This window comes from Triplophysa rosa, linkage group LG7 (assembly GCF_024868665.1).
Source record: "Triplophysa rosa linkage group LG7, Trosa_1v2, whole genome shotgun sequence".
NCBI classification, from domain to species: Eukaryota; Metazoa; Chordata; class Actinopteri; order Cypriniformes; family Nemacheilidae; genus Triplophysa; species Triplophysa rosa.
In genome coordinates, this window is record NC_079896.1 from 23,762,666 (window position 1) to 23,782,755 (window position 20,090).

Genomic DNA, 20,090 nt, shown 5'->3' on the forward strand with positions numbered 1-20,090 from the left:
TCAGATTGAGCTTTTAAACTCTTGAACATTGTGGAGTCAGCAGTATGAAGCTTCACATTGTGTGTCAAGCTATCTGCGAGTGAGGATGGAGAAAATGCACAGCTATAGAAAAGAGGATGACAGCGGCGGATGAATGCGCATGTGATTGTGACACGATGGCGCTGTGGTGTCCTGGCGTCACTAAAAAGTAATTTTGGTAACTAATAAGTGTACAAAAGCGTATAGATGGCCTTAATGTCAAGCGACACAATCAAATGGCCATTTGTAAATATTTTAAGTGGTGGATAATTCGTATGAATTTTATGTCATTTGCATAGTTTAGTACGATCTGCTTTGCATGCAAGTGACAATTAGGTTTAGGGGTGTGGTTATGGGTGGGGCTTCCTTATTGTTGTTCTAAAAATCATTCATTTTTGTCGGATTGCATGCATTTTTACAAATTATGGCCAGCTTGTAAAAAAGTTAAGATTTCCCTTGAGATCAGGCTGCTAAAAGCTACAAAACTGCAGTCCTGTTCTTAAGTTGCTGCACGAATCAAAAAGTAAATGGCGTCAAAGAGCCCCTAGCTGACTGCCGACATGTTCTGATTCAGAGCACAAGAATCGCATATTTGAGAGGCGGAAGCCATGGGCTGATGGGGGTAAAATAGTTTTGTTTCCATGACAACAAAATTGCGGTTGCAGGGGCGTCAGAGCGAGGGGTGTTTCGGTGCAAGGTTGGAGGGGGACAGATAGTGATTGCTGTAATCATGCTGGGAAAATAATAAGGTAATGAGAAGTGACTGAATACCATTTCTCTCTTCCCCAGGGCTGTATATCTTTAACCTTCTCTCTCTTTCACAGCTGGCATCTTCATGCACTTTGGGATTCTCTCTCACATGCTGATTAAAGCCGCTCTGTGTCCGCGTCTGCATGTGATAAACTCCCACTGTGGTGACTCAGACTGATGTATACGACAGTATATATAATACATGCTGTTTAGAAGATGTGAGTGATATGTATGCAATGATTTTAAACAGTATGCTACATTTTGTTCATGTTCATCCGATGGAGCCCAGTTTTCATTTTCGAAATAAAAATGTATATTTCGCGGTTTTTACCTAATTTTGTGGAAACATGTCTCTACTTTTGGCAGTCTGATCAAATAATGATGTCAAAAAAAGATGTTAAAATCCATGTTCCAGTTCATTCATCACATCACAAAGTCAGGTCAAGTGCATTGTGGGATAAAGAACTGCGTGCAGCGTGTTTTACTTTAGTTCTCACTCTCGCCCCTCCTCTGATTTCCTCGAAGTGCCATGTTTGCATAATAAGTAAAGTGTTGATTGTCTAAATGACTTCGAGTGGCTCAGGGCAAGCTTTAATTTTAGACCACACATGGAAAATCGAACCCCCGCTGAACAAACTAAATGTCACAATGCTTTATCCTGACAGCACACACCGGATCCATCTTAGCTACTGTTGTTATTTCTCTATATCCCAGAGTGATATGTTAACCTGTGAGCTTAATATTTATTTTTTGATATAGACATTTTATTTATTTTTTAATGTTGTTTTTGTTTAGGTTGCATATAGGCCTTATGTGTTTTAAAGCTTCAATTGGTAACTTTATGTGATTTAAACAAAATAAACAAATCAGCTTGGAGCAAAATACAAATGTGTTTTAAACTTTCTTTGTATCTGCCCTATGTTTATTTTAAATAAGTTTTTCACAGGAAATTTGGAGGTCATTTGACAGTTTTTTTCTACAATATCCCAAAACGGATAAACTACTGTACAAAGCGCATTTCGTAAATATGTTGTCTTCTTCGCCAAAGAAGTGAAAACGTGACGACATCTTAGTCCTGCGTCAACCACCATAGTGCTCAGAAAGGGAGGGGTGGAGTGAGCCGTTGATTTCAATTCGCAACCTCACCGCTATATGCTAGTAAATTTCATACACTGGACCTTTAACAATTACGTCTGAAATTTGTTCTGGGTTGGGGATTTTTAAAAAAGACAATTGAAAGCTTTACCAATAACCCTATATTTGCTTTTCCAAGAATTATAAAACTTATAAAAAATCATTTGGTATTCCTCTCTACACATAATCAGAAGCAGAGGTCACCTCAAGGTTAATAAGTGGGCGTTTCAGTCTTTGTGCACACACACTCTCTGTCCTTTATGCCTTTTCTGTCTCTCTCTCTTCATACATGCACTCACACCATCTCTTCGGCCAAACACTTCACACATGATTCCACCCTCACATGCATGTTCCACCCGACCTTTTGCCTTCTGGCTACAAGCTACATGATGCATCACACACACACACACGCACACACACACACACACGTGCATTTACTTTAACACTGCAACAAAGAACTTGCACATGTGACTCGGGGGAAGGAAATGTCTTATGCTAACCGATATCCATTTATATGATAATAGACAGCCCGCGGAAAGGCAATTAAAGAGACAGCAGCCTGGTTGTTTTGTCTCGGAGAATAATAGAAAAGAGGGAATGCTTCTGTTTAACAGTTCTGTGGTCAGAGATAAGACACACATAAATACTCACTCATTAGGGTTTCACTGCTCTAATTACATTCTCTTGGAAGAGCTCGTCCAATGATGTTTTCTAGTCGTGTGACGACGTATGGGATCTTCTCTGGTGTGAGTTATGTAAGGGTTATTTAGGGACTCTTTCAATACTCATTCTTCAAGCGTTTTTACAAAGTGTGTCTGTTAGTCACCACAAGGTGGCGTGTTGCTCACACACTGAACGTAAGCTACATCAGGGTCTAGCTTATAACAGAGAAATGATGCCAGGGTTTTGAAAGGGGTGCAGTTGGCAACCAAACCACAAGCAGACTGGCTGTTTAACAGTGTTGAATTAACATCAGGGTATGAAAAACAGCGTAATTGATAGAATGCAATAAAATTAAAGTAAACTTCACAGTCTGTTATTTCATTTAGTCTGTTACATTCTTAAAAATACCCATTTGGGAACCTTTATTCTTAATACTGTATGGCTTATAATTATACTTAATGAAATAATAGACTTTAAATTAAAATGAATAAAATGAAATTATAGACTTAAAATTTTAACACAGTAGACCTATTAAAAAAGGTTCAATTTCAGTATATTATTCCATTCAGTATATTAATAACCCTTATGAAACTAAAATATATGGACATATCCTATATTGAAAAATATAATGCAATATGTTAAATAATATTTGTTATGCATTGGGACCAAGCGCATATTTTTATATGAAAATATTGTAATATATTAACAACGTATAATTTAATATATTTTAATTATATATTAAATGATTTAATATTTTGACATAATATATAGGAAAATATATAAGTAAAGACATTATGCTCCTAAAATAGTTCTCTTTAGGGTTTCAAAAGCTCCTTGTGTTGTGCAAAAGGTTACTTGTAGTTGAAATTGTGCTTTTATGGATTATCAACAAGAGCAAAAAGTAAGTCTTTATGACTTCAATGTTTTTTGGGGGGACCAAAAATGGTTTTATGGCATACCTTTATTTTTAAGATTGCACATATAGTGTGGAAATGAAAATGCACTGCACACTAGAAATAAGCATACTAATCTGATCTCTGTCCGTTCACTGAAGCAGAAACTAATATGTTTATAGTAAATGATGAAATCTCAATGAAACTGACTTCTTGGTTATAAATGCATGTGATGCGTTCAGCATGACATTAGAGGTATAAATGTTTGGCATGCGCTGAGGAAAACCATCTCCATGCGTTCATAACAGATGGTGCGTGGTGGTAATTTTCACAAGCAATTAACTCCATTCATGAAGTTTTCACGTCTCTACATTACCAGACTGTTGGTGTGTATGTGTTTTATTGTGTTGCCATAATTGGAAAACAAGAGGTCATTAAACATAGATCATGTTAGTTGGTCTTGGATATTTACACTTTTTTGGCTTTCTTACTCTCTTATGGTTGTGGAGTTGTGTGAGATGTGTGGTAAAAAATGGTAAAATAAAATGAATGCATAAGTGTAAATCCTTGTGTGTGCTTGAGGTGAGACTGGACCATAGAAGTGGAATATGTTTTTGTTCAGAGAAGGGACAATGTGTTCCAAAACCTAGTAAGCTGCCTATCTAGACAGCATCTCATTTAAGGCCGTTCCAAATAATAGACAGCTTTATAATATATGCTGCCTTTCCCCTCCGGCCAAAACTCATCATTGCATGTGTCCTTTCCAGGAAAGCCATGGGAATTGCGATGAGCTCAGTAAAATATTAAATCCAAAATGTGAGACAAAGCCAGATAAATGTTGTTCATGATTTCTTAGAAGGCTGCAGACTAGGTTTTGGAACAGAGCCAGTCTGAGTGAATGTGTGTGCATCTGTGTTTGGGAGCGAGTGCAACCAACTGTGAAATGATTCTGTTAGTGTCATTTCTATGACACACACACTTCCAGGATCCACGCAGCTGCCGCACGCTGTGTCTGAGAAGGCTTGATGGCTCCCTGCGGCCTCGCACATCGTAAGACAGTTGTTTGTATATTCTGGCACTTTTGGAAGGCGATAAAAACTCCTCCATGGGCAATGACAAGGATTTCATTGTGTCGTCAGACTGGAGTGAATTGCTTTTTTTAAACATATCCCGGCTTGTAAACAGATTAAGGAAAGGTGATTGTTAGTGGTATTTTCTAAGGCAATGTTACTGTTGCTCATACTTGTAAACAAACCTCTGACCTTAAAGGGACAGTTCACCTAAAAATAAAACATTTACTCACCCTCAGGTTGTTCCAAATCTGTGTAAATGTCTTTGTTCTGATGAACACAGAGAAATATATTTGGAAGAATGCTTGTAACCAAACAGTAGTTGGCCACCATTGACTACCATAGTAGGAAAATTACTATTCAATTTCATTACAAGTCAATGGTTCCCCAGAACTGTTTGCTTTCTTATGTTCTTCGAAATATCTTATTTGTGTTCAACTAAGAACTAAGAAATGTATAAAGCAATTTTACCTACTATGGTAGTCATTGGTGACCAAGAACTGACTACAAGCATTCTTCCAAATATCTTTCTCTGAGTCAAATATCTTTCTTTCTCTGAGTCCATTATTAAGGCACATGGGTTCTCATACCATTTTTACGCAGATGATACACAGCTTTATTTCTCTTTTCAGCCAGATGACCCCACCATCTCTGCCCGTGTCTCTGCCTGCCTTCTGGATATCTCTTCTTGGATGTAAGAGCATCAGCTACAACTCAACCTCTCCTAGACAGAACTCCTGGTTATACCGGCCCACCCATCAAATGAACACCACCTTAAAACATTCAGCTTTGGATAAAAGCGTCTGCCAAATGAATAAATGTAAATGTAATGTAATGTCAAAGACAGTTAAAGAGCAAAAAGGTTAATTACTCTATACAGAGACACTTATGTATAATAATTGTGTGTAGAGGGCATAATTATAACAGATGGCACTTTCATAAGCCGTACAAAAGCTCATGCCCACACACACATCAGAGGTTAAAGCTATGAAACTGAGCAGAGTTTGTGAGTATCAGTAGAAATAAATAGATAGTTTGTTTCTTTCTTCTCTGTCTAATGAGGTCTCAGGCTTATGACTGTGACCGACATTTAATCACATTGTCCTAAACACCAGAGGAGTGCTATTATTCCAGCCGTTCTGCATCTCCATCTGAAGAATCCCAGTGTTATAAATAAGAGAATGAGGTGCTTTTAACAAGGTTGCAGTCATTTCAGGGTATGTGCACCACTTTTCAGCTCAGAATGTTTTTTGAACCTGTAGAAATAAGAATAATATGAATAAAAATGAATAATCATTAGGTTTTTGGGTCACAGAGAGAATCATGAAATACTACTAATAAAAAAAACTACTTGCATAACAAGAGAATAAAATTTGAATAAACATACAACATACAAAAACTTGTAATGAATGTTATATCAATTGAACTTTCTATTACTTATAAATGTACATTTAGAGGATTTTAAGGCTTCAGTCTACTGTGCTCCAGAAATTTTGTGATAAGCACTTGGATGTACCACCAATACTGTAATTGTTTAAGCTGTCAATCACCCATCTGCAAAGCATGAAGAGAGATTTATTTATTATTCTACATAACAAAATGTGTGTGCATAACCTGATGGTCTTGGAAGTTATTTTACCTTTTTATGCATTCAGATTCATCTCTGATAATGCGAAAACATCTGGGCCAGATCAGGTCTGATGCTCCTGTACTAATTTAATAGCTGTTTTATTATTATAGCTCTCAAATCTCATACAGTCTTCAAATGCAACGTTGCGTGCACAAACTAATGTCTTTGCCATCATTGACATGAAACGGCATATAGTATTTTCTTTAGGATTCCAAGAAGGAAAGAAAGCTCCCTAGAAGTGTGAGAGGGGGTGCAAAATATATTGCGGTACTTTATATCACAATACAAAAATGTAATATGTATTGTAGAGCTATGGGATTTTATATGACAATGTGTTTTTGATCCTATTGGTTGAGCTGCCAACATGTGAGTTGCATAAACTTATTTGTTACTTGAATGTACCTTCACTTAATTTTATTTTGTGCTTCATGGTTTAGCTTTCTTAATTCCTTTTTTAATTTTATGTTAAAATTAGCTTATAATTAAACATTGAATATTGACAAGCTAGGCTCAGACAATGTTAATATGATTAATGTTATTAAATATTGTGAAACTATCGTATTGTGAACCCAGTATCGTGTATTAAACCGTGAGCTGAGTGTAGTTTACTGTTCCGTGAAGTCATTTCACCTCCATGTCAAGCATAACAGAATGTAGATATTCAGCTGAATTTGTGAAGACTGCTACCATCCAGTATCATTTTGTGTCCCAATAGCCTATGTACAACCTGATGTTTATGCTCTCCATATCCTGGTTGTGTTATTAGAACTACAGCATGTCGAAAGACACACGGTTGATATTTCATTATGTATAATGAAACCATCAGACAGTTGAAGTGCAAGCACGCAGCATATCTTCTGTGATTGACTCATTTATTTACGCTAGTAGCTCATTTGTCTGCGGCCTGCGCCTGTCAGCACGCTCGTGATGAATTAAACACCCGGCCCATGTCCTGTCCATAATGTGCACGTTATTGTCAATATGCCAAGCGGCTCTCCGCGAGTGCTGTTCTTTCTGGTGCTCATCACTGTTCTCAGATTGCCTGTAAACCACCGTCCGTCTCTCACTGTAGTAAATGGCATCTCAAGGCCATTAAATAACAGTAATAAAGCCACTGTTATCAAGATTTAAATCACGTGCAACACCAAGAGAAAACAAAATCAATGAAAACTCGTTATTTTGGGGAAATTAGTATCTCAACTACAAACCTTGAGTACTTTTAGATTCATCTTCAAGGGTTATAATGGTGTAGATGAAGTGTTTTATTGTTACTGGTTATAAAGCGCATGAGCGTTGGGCTTATGTTTCACAATCTGAATATTTTTTGCTTTGCACACGCTGTATCCTCAAGATTTTTCAAGATGATTTCATATCACATGCTTTTCAAATGTTTAGGGTCACTAACTTTTATTTTTTTCCACATTTGAATAATAGTCATGTAATTAACCCCTTATAAGCGCCCCTATTTTTGAGCATTTTATTGATTGCAAAAACAAGTTCAGAACCTAAATGTGGAGTGTTTCATCTCTCAAATGATGCCCAGGCTGTGATATTTTATTGAATAACAATGCATAATTGAATAATAATGTATGTAAAAACTACAAAAAATGACTTTTCCATGGGCCCTCTAAAAATAATTAATGTGGCTTAGCAAATATCACTAAAAGAAACAATTGTATTAACTTAATAAAATCTTTTAAAGATTTTAGGACACATTAAAAAAATTATAAAAATTCCAACAGTTAATTTCTCTAAAATTTACATATATTTTTTTAATGAAATATGTTTATTTAATGAAAAAGTATTTAAGTATTTAATTAACAAATTATATTTGTAATATACAATTCATATTTTTGCTGAATTCTAATAGAAATATTTGAGATACTCAGATTTACTTAATTTTTTAACTTACATTTACACAATTTAACCAGTTTATTCCATTGATTTCAAAGCTTTTAAATGTACAACATTTTTTTGAGTGTAAATTGTTTCACCCGTAAAAAATTTTAACAAATGGGGTAATTAAAAGTAAAAAAATGTATATATATATATTTTAGCATCCTCAGTGTAGTCACCATTTGTCTGTAATTTTCTTTTTCTTCTTTATTCAAAGTCTTGCATTTCAAAAACATTTCTATTAAATGAAACCTTAGTTTCATAATGAATAAAATTATGTTTGCACAATTATATTTTTTTCTTCAAAACTAATTTCAGACATTAATACCACATACTGTCTTATTTTTTCATCTATAACTATTATTTTTGGTTTCATTGTATGTAAAGCTGCTTCCCAACATTGAAATTTGTTAAAAAGCGCTATATACATAAAAATACAACAACTTTTGAATAATAAAGTAGTATTTTGAAAAATGTATATATTTCTGTTATGACATTAACCATCATTTTTGTGGGGAAGGGGTCGTATAACAATTCCTCTTATCACAGTCATAATTGGACTGTCAAGCAATTATAGTCATTAAAACTATTACACTGCTATATTACACAGAGTTGTGAAGGTTAATTTGTGCACTTAAATGTGTTTTTATCATTGTGTTGTGTTATTGAGTTCAGAGTTCCTGTATTATTATCAGTAGGTACAGTGCCTTTCCAATGAGTACAGAATGTGCCAAGTTTTTCCACTTCGTCTTCACTTGGAGAAAAGAATATGAAAAGCCTCAGAGGATGGGTTTATTGACATTTCTCTGTTTCAGAAGTTAATGAACTGTTGAGAACAAGATAAAAATGTGGATTAAAAATTGGATTATTGATCCCATTGTTTTGTCATTATCGCAGAGGGAACATTGAGTCTCCTTCAGAGAGAATGTCTTCTATCCAAAATGTATTCAGTGCATTTCAGCAAATATAAGCATTGATAATATTTCAATGTTACAGGGACAAAATGCCGAAAACAGTCAATGAATTGGCAGGCCGCAGTTAGTTGCAGCAGCGGGTGATGTGATGCAGCAGAAGCATTGTAAGCGGCTGCAGGGCAGAAAATAAGCAGCTCTCCCAAGAGACAGGGGATGAATAGAGAATATGATTCCCTGAGAGCCAGATGAAATCTTGTCAACCTTAACCCAAGAGTCTCCTGAGAGAGTCAGGGTTAATGGATGATGAAGAGTCATCTCATGCTGAATTAGAGAGAGAGAGCTGGAGTGTGTGCGTGCCTGTGTGTGCGTGCCTGTGCGTGTGTGTGTGTGTGTGTGAGGGAGAGAGAGATAAATACTGTAGATAGACAGAGAGAGAGTGAGAGAGAGAGATGGAACGTGAGAAAACTGAATAACTCAAATATGTTATAGTTAAGTTCTCGTCCTGGATTAATTGGATTGCATTATTTAATTGTTTAATCATTAATTAATAATGATAATATTTTTAAAAGGCTAATTGCATAACCTGTCTTCATATTTTTAATAACTGTTTTTATTTTGTTCTTATATTAAAGCAATACTTGTATCCATAGTTATTATGACAGACTGAAGTGTACAGGTACAAGTAAGGTCTTTTGGATCTTGAAAAATGGTCTGAATACTTTTAATCTCTAAAGTGATTTTTGGCTCGCAATCATCCATCGTACTTAAAATCCATCTATCTGAGACGCTTTAGGCTCTTGGACTGGTCAGATGGACTGACTATGTCAGGAGACTGAGCATCTGTAGAGACCAACTTAAAGCCACATGAAAGGAGACGCTGTTTTTGTCATGTTTGGAAAATCGTCTTAGCATCACAGAGACATGTCGACAGGATCTAATGCCCAAGTGCTCATCGTCAAATGCTGGAAGATTTGCGTACAGGTAATCCTCTGCTTACAGAGACCAAGACCTGCACTTTTCTCTGAATTTCCCTCATCCGTCTGTAAAATAGAAGTGATGTTGAGCAGTTCTGGAGCCATAAGCATCTCTCTTTAAGGAGCTGCATCACAAGCCCTTTATCAGCCTATGAATGGGATGGCTTTCTGTATTGAAAATATTTCAAGAAATGCTTCAAATTGGCTGATTAAATGTTCAAGATGCTTTGACAGTTAAAAAGGGACACAGTTTAATGAGCTGTAGCTTTCAAAATAATAGTTGGGTTCACATTTTTTTCATCTTTCTATTGCATTCACTTGATATTTCAAATATGCACAAACGCAGCAACTAAGGTTGTGTTTCTGTGGATTTTGTTTCCTTAGATCAGGTAGATCTTTGCATTAGCAAGGCAAAAGGCAAATGTCATGGGGTTTGATACCAGGAAACAAACATGATAAAGTGAAACATATGCACTCTTCGGATGAAAGCATCTGCCAAATGCATGAATGTAAATTCTATGCTCCTTCTATGAAAATACTGTTAAGATTATAGCAATATAGGACTAAGAAACTCAGATCAGAGTTAAGAAACTTAAAACAGGCTCGAGTGGGCACCTATGACAACCTGATCTCACGGGAATTCGTCACTATTTTACGAGGTGGCTAATTTGAATGAATTCGTACAATGTGAATCGTACAAAAGCGTACGATTAGTAGAAAAAAGTAACACTGAAGCCCACCCCTAACCCTGCCCCTAAACCTAAAGTCACTGGCACGAAAGCAAATCGCACTAAAATGTACGAATGAGAACGTACGAATTTATACAAATTAGCCAAAATGAACTATCTCGTAAATAGTTACGAATTGCCCTTGAGATTGTGTTGGCTATATGAACAATATGATCTCAGAGTCTGTGATGACATATTTTGATACACGTAAATAAATCACATTTCACATCACTTACAGGTGCTGTGTGTAATTGTTTGGAGGATCTATTGACAGAAATGCAATGTTATATCCATAACTATGTCTTCAGAGGTGTATTAAGACCTTACATAATGAAGCGTTATGTTTTTATTACATTAGAATGAGCTATTTCTATCTACATACACGTGGGTCCCCTTACATGGAATTCACCATGTTGTTTCTACAGTAGCCCTAAACGGACAAAATGTTCTACAGAGAAAATTTTTTAAATACTTTGGCTGCATCCAAAATCACCTACTTCCATACTATATAATAGTCGAAAATGAGTATGAGTCATGAATAGTATGTCCGAAACCTAAGTAGGCAAGAAATACCCGGATGGTCTACTACTTCCGCCGAGATTCATGAGTGTGGATCGGATGGACACTTTTCTATACCATGATGCCACGGGAGCTGAGCAACGGTCAAATTTCAAAAGTAAATCAAATAAATACAGCAAAAAACTTTAAGGCGGACTTCCGTTTTTAATGTAAATGCCAATATATGAATTTCTCGTGACTTAATTATGTTTTTATCAACGCTATAGGTTGTTGTTAATACGTCATAGGTCAAAGAGCATACAGGTCAAATGACCATAAAACATGGCGGACGCAGAATGTCCGAAATGTATTCATACTACTCCACTCATACTATATAGAACGCACTGTTTTAACAGCCGATAGGTAGGTACTTATTTAAATTAAGTACGTATGCGATTTCGGACTCAGCGTTAATCTTTTAAGCGAAAAGATTAAAGCTTTGTTTTTAAGCTTTGTCTGTGTCAGCCACCTTAGTCGAGAGGGAGGAGTGAGTCATTGGTTGCAATTCTCAAACTCACCACTAGATGCAACTAAAATCTCCACATTTCTCGTTTAAGAATGTTTTCTATTCTGGGGCTGGGGTTGTCTGTCAATTAAACACGTTTCCTTGAGTATTCCAAAAGCTATCAACTCTCTCTTAGCTTGATTTAAAGGAGTAGTTCACTTTAAAATAAGCCCCCGTTGACTTTCCATAGTAATTTTTATTCCTGCTATGGAAAGTCAATGGGGGCTTATGCATGTTAAAGTGAACTACTCCTTTAATATTTACTTTTTTAAATGCATTAGTGATGTTGCATTTAAAATGAATTACTGAAGTCAAAAGGATTAAACAAAAATAGAGAAAATAAAGAAACTGTGACCAATTACCATCTAATGCATGCACTACATGTACAGTAAGTTATTGAATGTTCCCTTTCCTCTCTGTCTTCAACACCTTTTTCTTTGTCTTCCTCATGGTAAAATAGGTCAAAATCCTGGGGTGGCTTCTATTAACAGGCATCTTCCCTCCAGACTCCTCCTCTGACCCTGATAACATACTTTTTAACTGTCACGCCTGGTAAATTCCAACATTGCAATAAAGAACTAGTTTTCATGAAAAGATGTTGTGTTGTTAATGGAATCTATAACCTTCCAATAACTCAAGGCTTCCGTCCAACTTGTACTAAACATTATGAAATCCTTTTGTAAAACGTTTAATAGCATGTTGTGGGTATGTTTTAATGAATCAGACTTCAAATAACAATCAAGTGTTCACTCTCAAGTGAGCTGCTTTTTGTTTTCAATGGAATAAGGGAGGTGTTTTACCAAGTGGAAAGACTGAGATCATGTGGTTTTTTATTGAAAGTGAGAACACAGAAAAAAATATTAAAACACCCAAGTAAATAAATCATAACTTCTGAAGCAGGGCACGCGTGCACAGGTTTAAAAAGCTCATAGTTCATGAAACTGCTGAACAACTGTGCACCAGAACTCTGGCTTTTAAACCCAGCACCAAGACACTGTTCAAAGGCTCACCGAGGAAAGCAGAAGAGAACTATCACATTACTGGGGGAAACCTTTAAATTAAAGAGACCCAAGTTGGAGGGCCTTCATGTAGACCTGCGAGAACAATGCCTGCTTTCTGTCTGCGAGCGACTTCAAAGCTTCGTGCACCGAAGCAACAGAGTTCTGCTTTGTTGTGGATCAGAGAGGAAAGGCACAGATGTTTTTCTTATTCTAGACACCCCCGTAAGCACTTCAAGAGCCCCCTGCCTCCCAAACAGCAACTGTCCTTCACTTTTACTGACATAATGAATGAATCACCAAGTTTACATGCTGTTCTTTTAACGTCTTTTAAAGTGTATTATTTAATTAGTTGAAAAAGCAAACATAATGTAAAATATTGTGGAAACGTTTTTATTACATTTACTCTAGCCTAATGTAGCCTATTTTAAATTGTATTGCATGTTTTTAATCCTTGCATTCCAAATACCAAAGGTTTTTTATGTAGAAAGCTTTAACAAATTTTTATGCTTCTTATCTAATCACTCATGTCTCTTACTCCAAAAAAATGAATAATTCATAATTGCACCTCCTTCATCTCTCCCTCAAAATAATCAATTCTTTTATTATCCAAAGCTGCAAACACTCAAAGGATTTGAGCTCCTCCGTTAATTTTTGATGATTGGGCAGCGGTAATCTTCAAAGCAAAACGCTTCATTCTGACTGGCTGGAGTTCTGATCAAACTCAATGAAATGATTCATGCGCGTTCACTTTTCTCCAAGGTTTTGGTTGCGCACCTGTTTGCAAACACGGTTTTGGGAACTATAAGAACTTAAAATCAGGAAATATTTATTGGATTTGCATGGCGGCGGTTGCCATAATGCAAAATGATCCACTGCAAGCGTTCATTCAGGTGCTTAAACCTTAATCATCTCCTAGATAACTGTTTAAATAGTCAGTTGTCTTTTTGTCAAATCAACTCTTAAATAAAAAAAACGCGGCAGTCTTAACGTTCTTTCTGTGCCCTAAAATCTAGGACCGGTCCCAAAACTCCACTCCAGAAAGTTCCCCCCTGACGCTGCTGGAAAACACCTGCAATCGCATCGGCCATTACTGTATTTCCAGACTCGTGCGTCACCTCCAGCACGTCCCGCGTCAGGGTTCCCCAGCTACACTCTTTCATACATGGAGCAGCGATTCTTCCACACGGGAAACGTTTGCCTCTAATAGCGGTATGAGACTTTCACAGCACACCCTTACATCTTTTAATCCACACTACAATTTGCCAGTGACCCTTCCGGAAGAGCACTATGACTTCTCACCCGTGAAGATGTTGTCCTGTCCGGTGCAATCACTCCCATCGGCATGCGCTTATGCCAATCTTCCCACGTCACTTTCAAACTACATACCCACGCACACTGGATTTTTTCATCAACAGGGACAGTTGGCAAGTGAGGATATCCACTGGTGGACTTTACAAGACACCAGCCCTATCAGTCATTCATCAACAGTCACCTCGCATCGCTATCCAATCCACCGCGGGTGGGTTCTGGGACACCCTGAAATAGCACAGTACCAGTCTCAAATCGGCACTCTCGTGCATTCCAAATCACCCCTCATTGGTGCGCGCAGAAGCCGGAGATGCAGGTGTCCCAACTGCCAAAAGACCCCTGAGGAACCGGGGAGGAGAATGCAACACGTGTGCCACATACCGGGCTGCGGGAAGGTGTACGGCAAAACGTCACACCTAAAAGCGCATCTGCGGTGGCACGCAGGTGAGCGGCCGTTCGTCTGCAACTGGATGTTATGTGGTAAAAGCTTCACGCGCTCTGACGAGCTCCAGAGACACATGCGCACGCACACCGGAGAAAAGCGCTTCACCTGTCCGAACTGCACGAAGCGTTTCATGCGCAGTGACCATCTGGCCAAACACCTGAAGACACACTTGATAAATAAGAACAGACCGCCGTTTCCCATGCTGGATCACGTGACGCGTAATGCTGGGAGGAATGTTTAAACAAAACTCTAAAGATTTTTCAAAATTATTTTTAGAAGCACTTGGGAAAGTACTGTGAAATAAAACTAAAGAAATTGTTATTTTCCCCATAAAAGTCATGGGGAAATTAATTAATGGCTAAAATACACTACAAGACTTTTGCTCAGATTTTGCCCGGATTTTCAGTCTGGACTTGTTGCAGAAATTGATCGGTTAGTGTTTCTATCTGAAACTTTCAAAAAGTCTGCAAGTGTATGACGTCTATAGTTAAAAAAATCTCTTCAGATTTTAAAAGATTTACGTACGTGCGCCAGGTATTTAAATTTAGTTGATTTTTATAATATTATTGAAAGAATGTTGTTTAGCACATTATAATTGAACGATTTTGACCAAAGAACTAAAATGATTTATATAGGCTATAAAATTTTGGGTAAAGCAAAATTATTTTTCATTCGTTATATAGTGCCACTGTAAAAAGTTTCTGAAAGCTATGTGTGAAAGAGTAATAAAATGACTTTAGTATGAATGGTATTTTTTTAAAACGGCATTTTTAATGACAAATTGTTCCTTAATTGGTGTACAGGGGTAGGTTAGGTCTTTAGGACGGTAATTTTAGCGGATTTACGCAATACGTTGGTTCCGGATGGAGCTTGTTGCACTCGAAATATTTGAAGGTGAGAACCTAGTTGCTATGGAAACAGTACACACTTGTTCGCACACCGCAGCCAGAAAGTCGAATTTTTTTTAAAAATACCTCATATATTGTCAGTGAAGTTCACCAGTATAGATCGTTGATTTTACATTTTTATAACTAACGGGTTTTTCTCGCAAAAAATGAAGAGGTAAGAACGCACGAATGACTTTTGTAAATGTTTTAGTTTTGTTGACGTTATTTCGCAACAATAATTTACAAATGTGATATTTTTTAAACATTTACTATAAAACTTTTACAGTAGGCCTATATAGCTACTGTGGTCTCGTGTCTCAATCTATTATATACGACTGACCTGCAAGTCCAGAAGTGGTTCTCTTAAAAATAATCTGATAACAATACATGGTTTTAACATAATCGTGCATGAAACAGACGTTTTTGTGTCTATTTATTATTTATTTATTTAGAGTTATGGTCGATTCAAGACCATGACTGTATATTTACTTATTTATGGTAAGATTACAGTGTATTGGAAAGCTTTCAGAGGTGTCGTCAAAGGACACTGAAAAGGTGAGTCCCAAATAGAGGAAATTCTGATCAATTCTGAATCAACTTTAATACAAAGTGGAAAATTTTTGCCAGCATTGATCAGTATTTTTGTTAGTTTGTTTTTATGTACATCTATTTAAATTTTCCTGCTATTTTTATTGTAATAAAGGAAACTGCACCCATAAAGCCAGTGTGTGCCACCCCAGCAGGTAAAATTATCCATGTGTATTAGCTTTCAGGAATTAATATAACTAGAGCAACAGTTTTCAAAGATTAAAACGAACACAACCAATGTGCTGTGGATTTGTTTCTGAAATTGTAGTACTGTCTTTGTTCTGTAGATCCTTTGCCAAAAAAATCTGTGGAATGGAAACCAAAGTAAGTTAAACAGTGTGTCACCAGCACTATTTCATGTGTAATGTTTGGATAGTCAGGTTATTCGATAATGACTGGGCCTGAATTTAATGAGACCTATCATTGGATATATTTTATAATGTACTTCAACCATTATTTAAAATGCTTTGGTTTTATTTTGAGTAGGCAACAGAAACCAAAACCCAGTGGAAAGACAGAGGTACAAGATCCTACTACAAACTCTGTCACAACAAATCCCACGACGTTTGGAGCACAAAGTACCAAGAGGTGAATGCAAAATAGATATTGTATGACTGATTAATGACACAATTGAGAAAACAGCCAATTGTTTTTGAATACAGAACACATTTGAATTGTTAACATTAGACAGGTGTTTGCTCGCACAGTTGAACTGGTTAAATAGTTCAATAAAATTGACATTTTTATGTTGTTAATTGCAGTCACAAAGCAATCATTCATGTTTATGTTTTGGTTTGATTTGTGTAGGCAACAGAAACCAAAACCCCCAAAAACAGAGAGACAAGATCCTTCTACCAACGCTGGCACAGCAAATCACACGCTAACAACACAAAATAATGCGAGGTAAAGAGAATGATGGGATGTATACCTGCAGTTTCTCTATACTAGACTGGGATGGACTCAATGGAGGCATTTAGAAATAAAATGTAACATTCCCCCCCTCCTCATGTTGTCAAAAGGGGACTTGGGCTCTATAAAAAAAGCACTGTAAAAGTTAAATTAAAGTACTGTGACTGTATGATGAACACAACTATCATTTAAAGGAGTATTTTAAACTCAGTATCTTCCTTTAATCTGTGTTTATTAAGAAATGCTTTATATCAGATTAATGACAGCTGGTCATTTCGTTGATGTCAAATCGAACAACAATATTCATTGGTTAATCAACTTAAATTAGAATCAATTGCTCTGTTCCCAATACAATCTTTAGCAGATTTGAAATTATTATATGGAAAAGAATTTGATAAGAATTTTTTTCATGTTTTTAGTGAACAATAATTTTGAAAGTAAAATTATATTAGTTTTTATACAAGTATATAATATAGTATATGAGTGGCGTCGTCTACTGCGGTCAGCATGGCTCTTTAGGTCATTTGTGAGGGTGTGGTTTATGAAGCGTTCATGCATAAAGCAGGTTGCTGATAGCATTCACCCGCTTCAGTGAGCTCTAATAGTTTACCTTTTATCGTCCATTTTTTCCCCAGCGGAGGGCATAATACCCCTAAAGCTCCGTCCTTCAAAAATGTAACCACGCATGGACATAAAGTGCCTAAACAGGTTGTGCGTGTTATGACAGGTACTGAATCCATTTTATTTCTTATCCTATAGTCCTTTTATGTTTTTAATCAATTGGACTTGCAGTTCCTTTTATATTTTGAGATGCCTGGGGTGCCCTGTACATATGCAGAACAGTCTGGATGTCTAAGACTCCATTGGAAATACATAAAAAAAACTTTAGCATTATAAACATTTAAGATGTAAACTTAAAATGTAAAAGAAATTGCGACATTTCTAGTGTAGTAGTGGCAGTGGATGATGTATATTGTTTGGCACTTAAACATAGGCTACTATATAACCCTCTTATATACCGATGATTCATAGTTTTGTTCTCTGTTCTAACAATGCAAGGCCTCATGTTATAGGCAATGCAGGGCTCATTAATTGTAGAGACATCATATTTCATCTGTCCAAATTTCAGAACAACAAGCAACATCTGAAGTGCATTTAGACTGCAGACATGAGCTACAAACCCTGTCTGAAAGTGACCCGAATCCTCCTGTGGAACATGAAAAGGAAGATGAAAGTGAAGAAAATGAGACAGCCGAAGGTCACGTGCCGCTAGAATTATTTGCAGAGGTGAGATGAGCTGAGTCAAGTGCACAAGTATCTAGGGTACATGGTTGCAAAAAAACAAAAGACAGAGCATCTTTGGGTCATTGTTGCCAAACCTGTGCTGTGTTTCTGTGCGTTTAGTTCCTGGGTGCTGTTATGACAAAGAATTACCAACTTGCGAAGAAACTTTGTCAGATGAGTAAGTTGTCAGGTTTGGTCTTTCTTAAATTATGACACTGACATGTTTCCATTCATCTGTTTTATGTTTTATTTGTGCAGTCCTAATATATGAACCCCAGAACTCGGAGGCAAAGAGCTTTTTGCCACTCATTGAAGAAAAATTACTGATAGGTAAGATTGTTATTGATCTATCATTCTGTTCTTGTTTTATGAAAAAATTAAAGCGTATTACATCTTTTCTATTTAGTATTTAAATTAACTTGAAAAGTATTGCTTAATTCCTTCCCCTAAAAAGTTAAGCCCTACACACATGATTGAAAATGAGGATGAAACGGAATAAATTGGATTCATTAGTGTCAATGTTCCAAGCGAGTGACTTTGTTATTATGTGACACTTTGTCCTCAAAGTAAATTACTTGAAATTTAAATCTTGGTTTCAATTTCGCATTGTTCATTTATGCTGTATCACCATCATCATCAACCGAAGAAAGTTCAGACAATGATAATGATGAGTCTGATGAATCTGACACATCTGATGAGGAGGAGGAAGGGGATAGCAGTGATGATGAAGACACAGACGATAATGAATCTTCAGATAGCTGTGACACAGATGAAGAGTCCACTGACAGCACAGATGATACATCATCATCATTATAAAGGGAGGAAGACATTAAACAATGTCAAGTGCCTTTCTCATCAGTGTTGTGCTATTGTTTTTGGTATTATATATACATGTCTTATTTATTTTGCATAATTAATTTGCATAGTGTTTGGAAGCTATTATGTGGAGAAAAGATGGAAATCTTCTATATTTTGACTGGAACCATGTCCGTCTCCTTTTGAAATTCACCGTTGTCGGAGCCTGCGGCCAGTGCTCCAGACATGTAGCACCGGGTGTCCCAAGTTTGAGTCCCGGCTCGTGGTCCTTTCCCGATCCTGCCCCTATGTAAAAGTTTGTGGCTATTCAATAAACACAAGACAGAATAGCGCCCTCTGGGGGGCAAGCTTCGAGTTGCGTAAGAACATTTGACTGAAATAAAATATATTTAAACTATATTGTATTTATTTCTATGCCTTTCAATGTGAGCCTGTCTTTCTTTCCTTTTTTGTACACATCAGCGGCTTTAATAATTAGGCTATTAATTTTTTTAAATTTAAAATGGCGTGAGCATGGAAAACAGACTAAAAAGATTTTGAAAACCTGAAAACAAAGAATGATGTAAAACGAAGAGGAAATATTTAGGATTAGTTAGTATGAATGTTTAAAGTACTGCACCGACAGATTTTCTTTGCGTCCATTGAAGTGCACTCGTTTTGAGGATTATCAGGTTGCCAGTTCGAGCTTTACAGAGCAGAAAGGGACATAGCTTCCAAATAACCTGAAATTCACCTTTACAATGTTATGCTGATAATATAATTTAAAATGAATAAAAATGACAAAATTCACTATATGGTTTTTAAGATCCCATTGTATAATGTACATTGTCAGTAGACTACTGAGCAAGTAGAGTCAATGTTCTGAACATTTCGCATTAAAGGATTGCTCTGTTTGTGTATTTATCCTTCAGTTAAGTGGTTTTACAGAGATGGATAGACCAGCTCAAGTGATTTTCCAGGGCGCTGCCCGAAAATTCTTCAAGTTCAAGTTGCTCTCTGTTGCCACCTCGTGGATGTCAGTGGTGTCAGTTTTAAATGTCATTCAGGTTATTCCATAGGCTATAAAAATATGTTGCGCATATTCGTTATGCTATTTGATGCTCTTTGATAAAATGACTA

General features: G+C 36.6%; 3 protein-coding genes across 3 annotated transcripts in view; all 3 read left to right on the forward strand.

Annotated features, from left to right (window-relative positions):
* ccdc180 (coiled-coil domain containing 180) overlaps nucleotides 1-5,764 on the forward strand; it is a 31,795-nt gene extending 26,031 nt beyond the window's left edge. The window contains exon 9 of the mRNA XM_057338382.1: nucleotides 5,161-5,764. The gene's annotated coding sequence lies outside the window, so the exon portion shown is untranslated. The remainder of the gene's footprint in view (nucleotides 1-5,160) is intronic.
* A 7,504-nt stretch (nucleotides 5,765-13,268) lies between these two features.
* LOC130556979 (transcription factor Sp5) lies at nucleotides 13,269-15,298 on the forward strand. Its single transcript, XM_057338362.1, has 2 exons — nucleotides 13,269-13,624; nucleotides 13,748-15,298. Exons 1-2 carry the CDS (start codon nucleotides 13,574-13,576, stop codon nucleotides 14,726-14,728), a joined length of 1,032 nt encoding a protein of 343 aa, XP_057194345.1. The 5' UTR covers nucleotides 13,269-13,573; the 3' UTR covers nucleotides 14,729-15,298.
* Nucleotides 15,299-15,302: 4 nt separating this feature from the next.
* Nucleotides 15,303-19,331, forward strand: erich2 (glutamate-rich 2). Its single transcript, XM_057338363.1, has 9 exons — nucleotides 15,303-16,117; nucleotides 16,250-16,286; nucleotides 16,449-16,550; nucleotides 16,770-16,865; nucleotides 17,507-17,598; nucleotides 18,001-18,158; nucleotides 18,276-18,333; nucleotides 18,414-18,485; nucleotides 18,802-19,331. The coding sequence occupies exons 1-9, from the start codon at nucleotides 16,033-16,035 to the stop codon at nucleotides 18,969-18,971; spliced, it is 870 nt and encodes a 289-aa protein (XP_057194346.1). The 5' UTR covers nucleotides 15,303-16,032; the 3' UTR covers nucleotides 18,972-19,331.
* The last annotated feature ends 759 nt before the right edge of the window (nucleotides 19,332-20,090 follow it).

Bases quoted from the DNA above. Each gene is read 5' to 3' on its own strand.
- LOC130556979 (XM_057338362.1), top strand. From the start codon at position 13,574: ATGGCGGCGGTTGCCATAATGCAAAATGATCCACTGCAAGCGTTCATT. The intron at 13,625-13,747 runs GTGCTTAAACCT...CCTAAAATCTAG, and splicing joins CACTGCAAGCGTTCATTCAG to GACCGGTCCCAAAACTCCAC.
- erich2 (XM_057338363.1), top strand. From the start codon at position 16,033: ATGTACATCTATTTAAATTTTCCTGCTATTTTTATTGTAATAAAGGAA. The intron at 17,599-18,000 runs GTACTGAATCCA...TCCAAATTTCAG, and splicing joins GGTTGTGCGTGTTATGACAG to AACAACAAGCAACATCTGAA. The intron at 18,486-18,801 runs GTAAGATTGTTA...CATCAACCGAAG, and splicing joins TGAAGAAAAATTACTGATAG to AAAGTTCAGACAATGATAAT.